A 15,092-nucleotide genomic window follows, 5' to 3' on the forward strand; every position below is an offset into this window, starting at 1 on the left:
TGGCAATAATAGTGATGTGTTTTGGTACCTACCATTTATACTACCTATAGTTAAGATAATTGTTCTGTAATTATTTGGCCCAACATTCACCATACTCAAATATATTCCAGGAGGTTGCTCAGACGAGCATTGGGGGACATAAGTCGACGTTGGGGGACAGATTGGGAGATATAAGTCGGCTTGGGGGACTCAGAGCCCAAAAGCATATTAGGTGACGTCCGTCACTGGAGGCTCCTAGAATGTTGCTGCCGTTTGCTCGCAAGCGCCGTGACGAATGTATCATGGTAACCAGAGATATGAAAAACTGTCATCCGACCCTCTCATCCTGCATTCTGCGACACCCAGCTTGCCCGGGGCAGGCTGCATGCACCAGCCACGAGTGGGTCGAGAGGCGTCCTGGAGGAGGACTAGACCGGGCGGGCTCCCTGCGTATATTCTGCAAAGGGGTACTCGCGGGCCTGGGCTCGGCGGCTGCCCCCCCCCCCCCCCCCCCACACACACACCACATGCAATGGTCTTGCTCCACCGCTTTCCATCCTCCGTCATCCCATAAACCTGAAATTATTATTACGTGGCGAAAAGACTCATCCAATTAACTGATAAGGAACAGATAAAAGAAGCGACTAAACGGTCGCCCAAACCTGTTGACAACCCCATGCCCCGAGCCTATGGCACTGATTGACACGGAACTTTCACCATTCGATGTTGCTTAGCCGATAGCCCATCCTTTCCAGATCACGGCGACCCTGGGTCAGGTCAAATGTCATCATAAATGAAAAAAACAGGTTCCAAACAACCCCATGCTGCGAGACTTACGCACCGATTAGCACGAAACCTTCACAATCGATGTGCCATAGTCGGGATCCTATCCTTTCCAGAGCTTCGTGAACTTGGGTCGAACTGAACGCCACAAAAAACGCCCCAAGGCACCAAACTTCGTTGCAGACAACCACATGCTCCGAGCCTGGCGCCGACCAGCACGCAGCCTTCACTAATCGATGTGCCATAGTCTTTATTATATCATTGCCGGAACATGGGAGCTAAGGCCAGGTCAGACGTCACCAAAAATACCCCAAACGACCAAAATTTGCTGCAGGCAACCCCATGTCCCGAGCCTGTGGCGCCGATCAGCATGTGTTTGATATCTATGGTGGCCTTTTGACCTAATCCAAGGTCACCATGGCCTGGAGAGGAGAGGTCATTGACTACGCGGGATCAAACGGTGAAGATTTGGTGCCGATCAGTGCCATAGGCTTGGAACATGGGGTCACCAATAGCTTGGTCTGTCGTTTAGTCTCTAAATGGGACGAAAGCTGTCGGCCAGTACGTGAGGGCCGCCGTCATCTTGGTACAGTTATCTCGCCGTCTGTGGCGACCAAGGGTGGCGACTACCAGCAGGTCGGTGGAGGGGGTTAGTGTTAATATTGGTGGCCGCCGATACCTGGTTGCTTTCTAACGTTAGAGAAAACCATTGTACACCATTCGCCGTGTTTAAGGCGGAACGTATCGTAAGTAATCTTAAAACAGGTAGATTCATGCTTCTACCTTCAAATTTCAATAACTACGATAGCGAGCCCCCGAGCGCAGCACGCGCCTGACCGCCTCGGCTCCCCAGCGCCGTTTCTGCATTGTCGTTGCGTAATTGCAATATTTCTGTTTACCAAGAACCATGAAAAAATGTACGGGACCAAGAGAACAATAATCATGCAATGAAAAACGTTTCCTATCGCGTATAGGTACGTTTATGAAACGGACAGGCCAGAATAGTCCAGAACATAGCCTAAACTAGCCTAGCCTAGCCTAACCTAACCTAACCTAACCTAACCTAACCTAACCTGACCTAACCTAACCTAACCTAGCCTAACCTAGCCTAACCTAACCCCCACCCCATCCCCTTCAACCCAGTGTCCCAATGGCATCCATGTTCCATGCCATATATATATGTACCGTATTAAGAACTTCTGTTTAGCCGCCATATTCTCATTTTGCTTTTCATTCCCACGCAAAAACGTCATATTTCCCCACCATGTTGACTAATCTACAAACAATATGGAAAACTGCTTGGATATGCAAGAAGCACATTTTATTGAATTCTTGTTACCGTGGCCTCGTACATTTTTATGGCTCTTGATGCGCAGTAATATTGTGATCACACTGTAATGTTGCGATCACGTGTAGAAATGGCGCCGGGGCCGTGGTTGCTGTGTGTTTGCGCTCGGATGTTCGCTATCGTGGTTATTTAGGTTCCAAGAGCTTAGATGACCCGTTTTACGGTTAATTACGATATGTTCTGGGTGTAGGTGTACTTTCCTACCTAACGTTAGGAAAAATCATTGCACACCATTCGTCGTGTTCAAGGCGGCACATATCGTAACTCATCTCAAAACAGGTAGAATCATGCTCCTACCTTCGAATTTCAATAACTTCGATGGCGAGCTCCCGAGCGCCGCGCGCACCGCACCGCCTGGACTCCCCAGCGCCGTTTCTGCGTTGCCGTTGCGTAAATACAATATTTCTGCTTACCAAGAACTCTACAAAATGTACGGGACCAAGGTAAACCATTCGTCGTGTTTAACGCGGAACATATCGTAAATAATTTCAAAACAGATAGAATCATGCTCCTACCCTCGAATTTTAATAAATACGATAGCGAGCTCCCGAGCGCCGCACGCCCCGCACCGCACTGGCTCGACTTCCAAGCGCCGTTTCTACGTTGTTGCGAAAGCACAATATTTCTGCTTATCAAGAACCATAAAACATGTACGGGACCAAGGTAACAATAATAAAGCAACCAAAATCGTTTCTTATCGAGTTTAGGTACATTTATGAAACACGCAGGCCAGAATAGTCCAGAACATATCCTAACCTAACCTAACCTAACCTAACTGAGAATAGACCAGCACCTAAGCTAAGCTAAGCTAAGCTGGCCTGACCTGACCTGACCTGACCTAACCTAACCTAACCTAACCGTTCCATGCCATATATAGGTGCCATGTAGTGAGCTTTTATTTAGCTGCCATGATCTCATTTTGCTTTACATTCCCCACCCAATCCCCCTGCAACCCATGGTCCCGTTGGCGTCGAGGATCAAATTTCATGGATTCTTGCTACCTTGTCCCGGTACATTTTTATGGTTCGCAGTAAATATGGTTTATAGTTATAGTATGGTTTATATAGTATAGCTTATAGTTATAGTTATGGTTTATAGTATGGTTCGCAGTTAATATGGTTTATATGGTAAATATGGTTTATGTTTAGTAAATATTTTTATGGTTCGCAGTTAGGTTATGGTTGTCCTGCCTTAAACATGACGAATGGTTTACTTCGGTCCCGTACATTTTGTACAGCTCTTGGTACGCAGAAATATTGTATTTACGCAACGGCAACGCGGAAACGGCGCTGGGGAGTCCAGGCGGTGCGGTGCTCGCGGCGCTCGGGGGCCCGTCATCGAAGTTATTGAAATTCGGAGGTAAGAGCATGATTCTACCTGTTTTGAGATTATTTACGATATGTCATGCCTTAAACACGACGAATGGTGTACAACGATTTTTTCTAACGTTAGGTAGGAAAGTACACCCTGACCTATGTTTGCCATGTTATTCTTCCTTTTTTCATATAGAACACCTACCATGTAGCCTTCTTGAGTGCGTGAGTCTTGTCTAGGTGCCTTTTGATGAACAAAATTATATTTTTGTACAGCTGCCATTGGATGGTTCTGCTTGACTGCTGCATGTTGCCACATTTATTACCTAGATAGAGTGTAAGTTCTGTACCTGTGCTTACATTTCTATACAGGGTACCAGGTATGCATGCTCATTACCTGCAGGTGAAAGGCCACTTAGTGTTGTGCAGGAGGCAGTTATTCCAAGAATCCCCCTTTTTATAGCCTGTTACTCCCTTTAGGGACAGAGTCCTGGTCAAACGCTTACAATGTGGGGAAACCACCCAATAGTAAATCAATCACTGTCTCATCTTGTGTATGTGCACAGTCTTCAGCACATGAGCTGTACAAGAACAGGCCCAGCAGACATTTTGTCCTTCATGTTTTTAAAGAGGGAAAAGTGGGATTGGATTGGGTCTAGCTGAGTCAAGTGATTAACTTTGGTGTTACACAATGAAGCAAGATGCGAGTAAATTCAGGGGCCTGTGATATCTGGTTGGTACCAGTCATGTTTGTTACCATTTTTTTGTGTTGGAATGTAAAGTCATGCTTAACAATTAATAGATCATGTGTGTTTTGCTTCTGCAGATTACTATAACGTGACCACAGATACGTGCCAAGCCTTTACCTAAGAATTAACCAAGAATGGAGGCATCTGGCAAGCAAGGTGGTGCGGCAACAGGTGGACAAGATATTCAGCTGGGATTTGTGGAAAATGCTGAAGCATGGAAGCTCATCAGTCGGTTTTTCCCTACAAAAGTTGGTGGAAAACCAGCCTGGCTAGATTTGAAGAACCTGCCCCCACCAGAAATGATGAAATGCTTCCACTGTGATGCCCCATATGCATTCTTATGCCAGATCTATGCACCTATTGAAGAGAAGGATTCCTGTTTCCATCGCACAATATTTTTGTTTATCTGCAAAAACCCAGCATGCTCACAAGAAGATGAAGGTGGAATTGTTGCGTTACGGTGCCAGCTTCCTTTAGATAATGAGTTCTATCCGGACACACCATTCGAGGAGAGGCCAGTTGTGGGCAAGGATGAGTACGGAGCTGAACATTACATGAACATATGTGCTGTGTGCGGATGTCTTGGGAGCAAACAATGTGCAGGCTGCAAGAAGGTACATTACTGTGGTAAAGCACACCAAACCATCGACTGGAAAATGGGACATAAACAGAACTGCAAAGGTACAAAAATAGACTTGCTATGTTTGTTATTTTCTGGCATAGTTCTGTTTGCAAGCTAGTTGGCGTGGACCGTAGGTTGTCAGCATTTTAACTGCCAACGTACCACATTCATTTGAAGGTGATGCATCTTCAAGCCAGTAATGCTCAAATCCATCCCATTCTGCAGCAAACTGGTTGCATTGAAATATGCTATTGTGATGAGAGCGTAGTCTCACAAAATGAGTTTGGTGGAGGGCAGAACAGTGAAAAATGGCCCAACCTGCCCAAGATACGCCTTCAAAAACGTTTCTCCATAGATTTACCCATTTTCCTCCCCAAGTCGAGGTGGGGCTGAAGTCCCCCAACTGAGCAGGAAACTTCACTCCCAGTATGGGACGAACTGTTCAGATCTGATCTCATCGGCTTGAACTGTTGGTATTCGCTGGATGTCCGCTACAGGGGCCTGTGGGTGATGCGGCTCCTCAGAAGGATCTTTGGAATATCTTATCGACCACCGCATGTTGTGCATCTTGTTGCCGGTGTGAGACAATTCATTTTTGTTGTACGTATCCCGCAGAAGTTGGCAGGCCGGGTGATGGCAGTTCAAAGTTTTTGCTTCCTGAGGCCGACGTTGTTATTGAAGAAGAACCGGCCGACGCGAAGAAGAGAGAGAAAACCGACGAGGAGAAGATGGCTGACTACGCCACACTCGTGAAGGACAAGATCGAGTCACTGCCAGGTGCGCTGATGTAGATATACCTGTCTTTTAAGCACAGCTTGTGACGGTGTCGTACATGCGCGGCTGGACGCGCTTGTTCAAAGCCAGCGCTTTCTGCCGCACATGAGGTCTTAGTCTGCACTCCTTTTTGCGACCAACTTAACTTGGCACTGATTTATTTTGAAGGCTGCACGAGATCCCTGCCTGTCGTCTCATCTTAAATTAGGATCTTTGTGTTCTGTGCCAATTCACACAATTCTAGCATCGACGCACATGGTCTCAGTTGTGACGTCACGTTCGGCGAGCTCGAGCTCATTTCGCCCCCTTTCCTGGAGTGTCCTGGCTCATACTACTTTCAATCCCGTTCGCTCCCACGCTGTGGTTGCAGGTCGCCGCGGGCGACCACATGCCGCACGTGCTCCGAGGCGCCACCTCTGACCATTCGCTCGCCGCAGACGCTGACGTCGGCGAGCTGGACAAGATGGCGTCCAGCGGCGGCGACGACCCGGTGTTCACTCGATTCCGCAAGCGGGTGGCGCGCGAGCCGGAGCAAGTGGTGCGGTACTGGCGCGGCGGCGCGCCGCTCTGGGTCAGTAGCCGGCGCGTGCCTGCCGCCGCAGACGTGCCCGCCTGCCGCTGCGGCGCCGCCCGCCAGTTCGAGTTCCAGGTGAGCGGTGTCCAACCCCAACCGCCTCCGAAGTTGTGGGGCGTGTCCGGCACGGCCGGCAAGTCCCTGCCTCAACGCCGGGCTGGTGCGATCTGGGGCCGCGACAAAACGGCCCGTGTTACCGTGTGCCGGGAGCTGTGCCTTGTCCGGCCCCGGCGTACCAAGCGTGCCGTGACGCCGTCTCGCACCACCGTTCTCCGCAGGTCCTGCCGCAGCTGCTCAACCACCTCGACCTGGACGAGACGGGCGACAGCGTCGACTGGGGCACGCTGGCCGTGTACACCTGCTCCGACAGCTGCCAGCCGCCGGCCGGCGAGCCCGCCTATGCCGCCGAGGTCGTCTGGAAGCAGCAGCTCTGATGCAATACAGGCGCTCGTTAGGCAGTGGTGACTGTATTGGATCGGTGGCGGCCCGTCCGCCGTCTGTGGCGTAAGCTCTGGCGGACATTCGTGCACCCGAAACGCGGCCAGTCCCCGCACGAACCAACGAACGAAATGAAAGCAAGCTGCAGCGATATGAATCACGGCGCCTCGTGTGCGCGCACAACACAGTAGCTCGTCAGTAAGCCACCCCAGGCACACGGCGTGACTTGCACACGCGAGCATGTTGACAAGAGCACGAATCGCGACATAAAACCGACAATCCGACACAAAATGCCACGACCTTCACGACCTGCAGGGAAGAAAACCAACTGTCTCGGTGGCTATGATCGGACGGACCAAAAACAATCGGGATGCGCGCCAGGTTCTGCACCTCGCCCTACGTCGCGACTCTGAGGTATTATCCGTCCCTACCGAGGACTCTGTCGCCTACTCTCTTGCCCCGCTGCGGGATCAGGCCAGCTCCCGCTCCCACAGCGGACTGATGCGCCGCACTGACCAGCCGGCTGGGGTCGGCTGCTGGGTTCAGCCGCCGCGCTCTGAACGGCCTCAGCGGTATGCCGCCACCACAAAGTCTGGCACTGTAGCGGCGCCACAGCGTCCGCGCGCGTGGACCGGCCGCCGCCGCTGCATAGAGGATGTCAGGTGGCCGCAGGCTTTGTACGGGTGCGCAGCCGGCGCCGGGCGTCGTCAGAGGGCGGCCGCCGGCGGCGCCGGCTCGGCGTGCTCGTCACACGGCGCGAACCGAAGCGAGACGGCCTGAGAGAGTACCGTGACACCAGCTGTGCCTTCCGGCGGCAGCCGCGAACACAGCGTCTGACGGGGGAGAGAGCGGTAGGTCAGACGCACAGCGTCTGACGGGGAGAGAGGCAGGCCAAAGGCACAGCGTCTGACGAAGAGAGACAGGTCGGGGGCACGGCGTCTGACGGGGAGATGAACCGGGTCAGGGGCACAGCGTCTGACGGGGAGATAGAACCGGGACAGGAGCACAGAGTGCGACGGGAGGGAGGGAGGGAGAGAGAGATCCGACAGTAGTACATTGTGACGGACAGGGAGACACACGCGAACTTAGTGACTGTTGATTGGGCAGACTAGGTCGGGACTACCGCATTTGATACAGTGAGGGACAGCTAGTGAAGTAGACATCTGGAGCAAGCAGGAACTTTTCGTGGATACCAGGTCACGAACAAATACCGGTGCTGAGGGACAATAGACGAGTAAATAGCGACAATATAGCGAAGAGAAATCGTAATGGCCGAGTGGTTACTGCCTTCAGCTGCAGCGCGTTTTGCCCCGGTTCCAATCCTGGATGCGTTATGCGCCCCATGCCTCCCCCCCCCCCCCCCGTGCTAATATGACCACCTGAGTGAATGACGGACCACAGATCATGTGCTTCGACAAAAGAGAACAGTGTGCGCAGGACGTGCGTGCGCGCCGGGCACTCGGTGCGGCTCCGCGGCGCCCGGTCCGCGCTACCTGCGGACTCTCGGCGTCAGCGCTCATGTAACCGAGCACGAAGCTCGCAGTGCAGTGGCCCCAGGCGACGTCGACGGCGCCAAGCGCCGGGTCGTGCCGCAGCGCCGCCGCCCCCGCCAGACGCTGACAACCCGGCGGGATGTAGTGCGAGCCTGTCGGGCCGGCGCCGCGCATCGCGTTACCAAGGGGAGCCGGACGCGGCGACAGGGGCGTGGGGTAGGGCTGGTGGCGGGTCAGCTCAGCGCCGAGAGCGGAGCCGGCCGGAGACGCCAGGGAAGGCATCTGATGGCGTCGCCGGTAACCAGCGGAACACCGTTACGCAATGCAGAATTTAGGAGGATGCTTGATAAAAGCTGTCATAACCACAGCGAGATGGCGAAGCTACTCATGGCGGCAGCTAACGCCGGCGTCAACATTGTCCCACGGGGCAGCCTCCGGCGGGGAGAGGCACGCACAAACACATCGATAATATATCACGAAAAGCTGCAGACGACGTCAATGACACCCACCGGCAAAGCCGTCGCTGGCGTCACTGGTAGCCACCGGCAAGGCCGCCGCTGACGTCACTGGTACGCACCGAGGAAGCCCCGCTTGAGGCCGAGCTGCAGTCCCTGTATGGCGTGCTCGGAGCGGCTGATCTCGGCGGCGACGCGGCGCGCTAGACAGCTCATCACCAGCTGCTCGCCCGTGCCCGAGGTGGTGACGCCGACGCCGTAGCGGCCGGTGGTAGCGGCCGCATCCACCCAGCATCCGCAGCCGAACAGCGCCGCCTGCCGGCACCGCGCTGCACTAAACCCCACCGCCACCTGCTGGCTCCGCCACACAACTCGTCGCACGGCTGGACTGCACGGCGCCTAACTACGGCTGAACTGCACGGCGCCTAACTCTCGGCCGCTGAACACATCGCCAACTGCCGGCGTCGGCGGCAACTGAACCCCGGCGTTGCGAGGAAGGCCGCGTCCGTGCGGCAGCCATCCCACAGACCCCGTCCACAACAGGACCACACGGCACCCGACCCACAGAGACCAGTCATCAACCCATCTCGCCCTACCCCACCCGCGGCCCGTGAGCTCCCAGCACACTTGCACCGCTCTGTCGCGCGGCGCCGCTCACCTGTCCAACACGACCGGGGTGCTTGAGCATGATGCCGCCGCTGGAGGAGGCGGCCGCCATGTGCCCGGCGCAGTCGATCACTACGGCGCCGACCGTGTCGCGCAGCTCGCTGTCCGCCTCCTGGCGGCCGACAGCGGCGCTCTCAGCGGCCGTGGAGACGGCGCGGGACCCCGCCGCGAGGCCGACACGCCGCGCGCGCCGGGGCGCTCAGGGAGAGGGTGGCGAACTGCCGCCTCTTAGCCACGCAGTCGCTAGTTAGTTGGTTAGCAGTGGCACGCTGTTAGATGTGGCGTGACGCCTGGACTTGCCTCGCACTTCCGCACAAGAGAAATGGCTCATGACAACAACGCATCTCAATTCGTTCCGATGTCTGCAAAATGGGACAAACGTCCTGAAAATCGCCATTCCATTCAATTCGCTTCGCGGTTTTACCATGGCCGGCGCCGACGGTACGCGCAAATCTGGCGGCGCGCTCGGCCGCCCCAGACCGCTCACCTCCGGCTCACGCCAAACTTCCTCACAGGGGCCGCTCTGGCGGCGCGCTCGGCCGCCCCAGACCGCTCACCTCCGGCTCACGCCGAGCCTTCTTACAGGGGCCGCCCTGGCGGCGCGCTCGGCCGCCCCAGACCGCTCACCTCCGGCTCACGCCGAGCCTTCTTACAGGGGCCGCCCTGGCGGCGCGCTCGGCCGCCCCAGACCGCTCACCTCCGGCTCACGCCGAGCCTTCTTACAGGGGCCGCCCTGGCCGCGCTCCGCCTCGTCCAGCGAGCGTTTGTACTTGTCGAAGCGGCGCTGCGCCTCGGCGGTGACCAGCTGGCCACCGGGTGTGGTCGACAGGCCCTGCGCCTCGGCCCAGCGCACGACCGCCTCACCCACCAGCAGACTGCCGAGAACAGCGCCTGGTCAGGCAGTGGGGCGGCGCCTGGTCCGGTGGTGGGGCGACGCCTGGTCAGGCGGTGGGGCGGCGCAGGGTCAGGAGGTTAGTCGGTCAGGCGGTGGGGCGGCGCCTGGTCAGGTGGTGGAGCGGCCAGGCGGTGGGGCGGCGCCTGGTCAGTTGGTGGGGCGGTCAGGCGGTGGCGCGGCGCCTGGTCAGGAGGTGGAACAGCGCCTGTTCAGGAGGCGGAGCGGTGTCTGGTCGGGTCCGGACCAATCCACCGAGTCTATCGGTTCGTAGACGAACCAAGTGAACCTGGGAGCAAAGCAGCACCAGCTTCAATCAACTAGGCTCCTTCGCTCGCCAGAGCAAAGCTACTCGAACAAACGGCTTTCCCCGAAGAGGAAAGCGGCCAGGATCATGTTACACGCGATCAAACACGTGCCCGCTCAGTCGACGGAACATCGGAGCCGAAGCACATCCCAAACAAAGACGCTGAACCACCCCCGGCGCGCACGCCACCCGACACTCACTTGGGGGGCTCTCGTCCCAACGAGAGGCCCTGCTCCTGCACCTGGAGCATACGCAGCGCCACCCGCACGGGGTGCGCGAGGCGCGGCGCGGCGCCCACGGCGGCAAAGCGCGCGCCGCGGCCGCGGTCGGCCATCAGCCCGGCGTCGCACTCAACCGTGCCGTCCAGCGTCAGGTTGGCGCCGCGGCCGGCGTTGGTGCAGCTGGCCGCCTCCAGCAGGGCCATGGCCTCGGCCGCCACGGTCGCCGCCTCCATACCGGTACGCAGCAGCTGTGCCGCCTGCCGGACCGGGTGTGCGGCTCTCAGAGACAGAGCGGTGCGGCGCGGCACGGGCGGCGCGAGCACAGCTCTCAATCGTGCAGAGACGACGGGAAGATGCGGCGAATCGATCAACGGTAACCGACGTGATTTTCGGTTTGCGTAAAAGATACAGGGACAGTGTGGCATACCTGATGATAGGCGACTGGTTCGCTCATATCACTTCATCAAGATTGCGCTCAATTGCATGTCATTACAACGCACTGGTCAGCCGGACGCACGCTATGTGGTGTAAGCTGCGGGCCCACAGACACAAACGGCTACAGCCCAAAAGCTACGGCCCGAACGTAGACTGTGGGGCGTACCCACGACCGTCGCGACGCGTGAGTGACCGCACACAACAATCCCAGCCACCCCCGGCGCCGCGCAGCTGCCTGACGGCGACCCCCACCCACCGACACGGCCGGGTCGCGCCCCACCCCCAGCGCCGCCGCCGATCCGCGGCCAAGCCTGACACGGGTCGGAATGCTTGCGGCCCGTTGCGTCAGCCGCGCTCGGTACGGTTCGCGCCAGCCTGCTGTGTTGAGCGATGATTGCATCAGGCGGGCCGCGGCAGCCGGCAGCCGCAGACCCGAAATAGCGCCCGGAGGCCCGCCTACCTTGAGCAGCGCGTCCGAGCACGCCTTCCGGTACTCGGCCACCTTGCTCTGACAGTGGTAGCCGGCGCCTGAGCAGTCACGGCAGCGTTAGGCGGCCGGACGCGATGGCACGCGTGCAGCGCGACGTGCGTCCGGGGCAGGACGGCGAAGGAATCAGAACGGCGCCAAATGATACGGGAGTACTCGATGATAAATAGGCGTCGCACGGCGCACGATCGTCTTATCGCGCGACTTGACGTTGCACCATGCCACATGTCACTCAATGACAGCACGCAATCACTGTGATAAATAGAGCACACTACACCATGTATAGCATTTGCCAAACAAATAAAGCTCCAAGTTGGTCAAAATCTCACTTAATCACAAGCTCAGGTAGTCCCCTACAAACATGTGTTATACCTGCCAAGCCAGGAGAGAACCTACTTTGGTTCAGTCATGCTCAACTCAATGGCCATTTGAATACATGACTCCAAATCATGGTTAGGGGCCTGGAGTAAGCTTTAAAACCCCTCAACCAACTATGGAGGTCAAGTAGCTCACAAACACATACCAAAGCATGCAAAACAGCCTGAACATACCCCAGGAAATACAAGTCATATACCAATGAACATAATACACAATACTCACCAACATGCACAATAATAACACCATTGTGTACCATGATGAAATACAATGGTCTTGAGCAACCAATGCACAACTTGTGTCAAGATGAGATGTGCTTTGATTCATCTAGCTGAAATGAAGGGCATATGGTCAGCTGCCACATGATGGAATACACATGTATCCAAGCACAATGGCTCAGAGATTGGGTATTGTTCCCAACTTAGCATGCTTGATAACATTTCTTGACTGGTACCTCCCGGTACATCGAACGTTGGTTGGGTCCACCACAACAAACCTTAATGCTGAAAACCAGGAGTTTGAGGTATTTATTACTCATATCACACATTTTTCCATGCCTAAAAACAACTGAATGTGCAAAAGAGACCGTGGAGTACATAGAGGCCACTCCTTTGATGCAAATTAGCAAGAGCTGTGCTTTAATTGCTCTCATCCATTATTGACAGAAGTCTCATTAATATAACCACTACAATACACTTAAGATAGGTTCTCCTACCACAAACCAGTCAGGGAACAGTCAATGTCTACACAAATTTCTCTACCCACAAAACTATACAGAAATTACAGCAACAGCTTAACAGTTATATATATGTGATTGGGGCAAGCATTCAATACATCACTATCAGAGTGATGATCCTCCTCACTGCACCTGCCCATCTGTCAATAGAAAACAGCTGATTGTCCTAGCATTTTATGTTTAACATACCCCTGACTCAACTTAGTTGATCTTCCACATCTGGACCAACAAAAGCATCTCAGGGATCCCCAGAACCAGGTGTGAGCAGCCAATGACAGCCAATGCACCATGGTACATGGTTCCAATATGAAACTTGGAGCCATATAAACAAGAAGGGAGGCTAGAATGCAAGGCAATAGCAAGCCAAGGTGAGGGAGCAAAGGGATTGCTTGCCCTCTTTTTTAATAGGTTTGAGGCCTAGGGACCCCTACAGATTTCTGAAGAATGCTTTCAATTATAATTCATGGATGATGCTCTTCCTGAATGATCTAGGGTGCTCCCTGTATTTGAAGAAGGAGTAAACTAAATAAATATAATAAAAAGTTGGGGAATCCTAGGAAGACATGTGATATGTGAAAACATCTGGTTGTAAAGGCTTCTCTGATCAAATTTCCCTCACAAAATCCTGCCTTTGCACTTAACCCCAAAAGCCTTGTGAGGAGGCGATGCATCTCAGTTGATGGTGACAAATAAGATTGCCTGGTAGTTGGACAATAATACTAGTTATTACACACACTGTCTTTTGTTAAGCTCCCAAGCTACTTAATATTTTTCATGCAGACCTGGAAACTTCATTGTGTCCTCATTTTAAATATAGTGCAACATGACTCATGGGTTATTAGACAAGATGATCATGTGTGGTGTGTCATACAGATCACTATTAGTGGAGATATGTATGCAGACCACATACAAGATCTTCTTATATCTAAGTTTCCATAAAAATACCATTTTTTCCTTCACAGCTGCTACCATTTTTTTATGACTGATGAACCATGAAAAACCATATTCATAAAATGTCTTCCATGGAGCAAACAATATTGACAATAAAACATGATCTGAAACATCTTATAGCCACCAAAATACACTAATAACAATCTTCCAATCCTGTTTGAGAGCTATGTATACTCATAGTACAATACCAAAGAATCAGTATCAGCATTTTGCTTTTCTAAGAGTACATGCCACAGGTACTGATCACAAATTAGCAAACCAAGCAATCAAATATAGCATTCCTTTTTCACATACAAGACTAAGTGATGATAAACAAAAGGATGGTCTTTGATCATAGAAAATCAGATGGAAATTGTATTTTAGTATCAGCAGACACAGCTAGGTGCCTTATATTACAAACAAGCATTACACACAACTTGTATTCTCTAACACAGGCAATATGGTTAATAATCATAAAACATAACATCATCTTCCTAATCAGATAATTACAATATAAATAATTTGAACACCCCAGAAGTGCAACACTTCTGTCCCACCCACTCCATTGCTGGGATGCAGCCAAATTACTGCTCAACACGAAGCATAAAAACACATGCACATCACGAATCATAAAAGGTGTAGAGCTGATGCTACAGTAACTTTATTGCATTCATATCTTCTGTAGCTGCTGGTGCTATTATTATCATTCCACTATGAAGATAACATAGTCCGATGTCCCTAAAATATTCCTGTCATATGACTATCTCTGGTGTTTGAAGTCTTGAGAACATCAGTCAGTAAAATTATTACTTTGCAGCAGAAGGTACCAATGATGACAATTATGCATACTTCTCAATATGCCATGGGCAATGACTGTTAGGGTACTACAGTTACCTAGCATCATAAATGACCTGGAAAGCACAATTTTAAACAATTTCACAATATTCTAACCTGGCTTAACACACAATGGTCAGTCAGTGCTTGAAGGGAGTGGCATATGCATTCAGCCTCCGATAAATATCATCTGAGCAAAGTATTACTTTAAAAATTATAGAACAACAAACATGTAGGAAATTCTGTTGCAAACATCCCACCGTAGACCAATTGCCCCAGTCAGCCAACAAGGCTTACACCCGACTGCGAGAACAGGGTAGAAACAAAAGAGATAGAACACTTATAAGCACACCTACCAATCTACACCCATGCTGTTTTATCATCTCACTTCCCTCTTCACAAACACTCCAAAGACATCACCATATACAACTCCGCCCACCCCACCCCGCCGCCACAAACCGCTACCATGCATTTTCCGTCCCGCGCCACAACGCAACAATGCGCTATATTTGCCTCATTTAGCGTACTACGAAAAACTTCGAGCTGCCCTTTAACCATTCAACAAAAATGAAATTAGAAAAACCAAACTGGCTTTTTCTTCTAGGTTGAATGAATCACATCCAAAATGAATATTTCACCACCGATTGGATTATTCCCATCAATATGGACAGTTTCGACCGC

The 15,092-nt window shown here is 52.8% G+C and overlaps 2 protein-coding genes across 3 annotated transcripts; one reads left to right on the top strand and one right to left on the bottom strand.

Annotated features, from left to right (window-relative positions):
* Positions 1 to 1,084: 1,084 nt before the first annotated feature.
* On the top strand, positions 1,085 to 6,603 carry Zfrp8 (Zinc finger protein RP-8). 2 transcript variants are annotated; one of them, XM_037221032.1, is made up of 5 exons: positions 1,085 to 1,398; positions 4,250 to 4,853; positions 5,410 to 5,571; positions 6,006 to 6,217; positions 6,421 to 6,603. In XM_037221032.1, exons 2-5 carry the CDS (start codon positions 4,307 to 4,309, stop codon positions 6,574 to 6,576), a joined length of 1,077 nt encoding a protein of 358 aa, XP_037076927.1. In that variant the 5' UTR covers positions 1,085 to 1,398; positions 4,250 to 4,306; the 3' UTR covers positions 6,577 to 6,603. The 2 variants fall into 2 exon arrangements, with proteins under 2 accessions (XP_037076927.1, XP_037076921.1); XM_037221026.1 differs by lacking the exon at positions 1,085 to 1,398 and adding an exon at positions 3,409 to 3,469.
* Tasp1 (Taspase 1) lies at positions 6,593 to 14,848 on the bottom strand. The gene is made up of 9 exons (XM_037221016.1): positions 14,768 to 14,848; positions 12,137 to 12,242; positions 11,510 to 11,577; positions 10,594 to 10,871; positions 9,892 to 10,069; positions 9,187 to 9,306; positions 8,651 to 8,843; positions 8,074 to 8,225; positions 6,593 to 7,413 (listed from the first exon to the last, which is right to left on the bottom strand). Exons 2-9 carry the CDS (start codon positions 12,168 to 12,170, stop codon positions 7,288 to 7,290), a joined length of 1,149 nt encoding a protein of 382 aa, XP_037076911.1. The 5' UTR covers positions 12,171 to 12,242; positions 14,768 to 14,848; the 3' UTR covers positions 6,593 to 7,287.
* Between the last annotated feature and the right edge of the window lie 244 nt (positions 14,849 to 15,092).

The sequence above is a fragment of the Pollicipes pollicipes genome, unplaced genomic scaffold (assembly GCF_011947565.3).
Source record: "Pollicipes pollicipes isolate AB1234 unplaced genomic scaffold, Ppol_2.1 Scaffold_2555;HRSCAF=2994_pilon_pilon_pilon, whole genome shotgun sequence".
Lineage (NCBI taxonomy): Eukaryota > Metazoa > Arthropoda > Thecostraca > Pollicipedomorpha > Pollicipedidae > Pollicipes > Pollicipes pollicipes.

Bases quoted from the DNA above. Each gene is read 5' to 3' on its own strand.
- Zfrp8 (XM_037221032.1), top strand. From the start codon at position 4,307: ATGGAGGCATCTGGCAAGCAAGGTGGTGCGGCAACAGGTGGACAAGAT. The intron at 4,854-5,409 runs GTACAAAAATAG...CGTATCCCGCAG, and splicing joins ACATAAACAGAACTGCAAAG to AAGTTGGCAGGCCGGGTGAT. The intron at 5,572-6,005 runs GTGCGCTGATGT...CGCTCGCCGCAG, and splicing joins CAAGATCGAGTCACTGCCAG to ACGCTGACGTCGGCGAGCTG.
- Tasp1 (XM_037221016.1), bottom strand. From the start codon at position 12,170: ATGGTACACAATGGTGTTATTATTGTGCATGTTG. The intron at 8,844-9,186 runs GTGAGCGGCGCC...CGGTGCCGGCAG, and splicing joins ACCCCGGTCGTGTTGGACAG to GCGGCGCTGTTCGGCTGCGG. The intron at 7,414-8,073 runs GTAGCGCGGACC...CTCCCCCGTCAG, and splicing joins CTGACGCCGAGAGTCCGCAG to ACGCTGTGTTCGCGGCTGCC.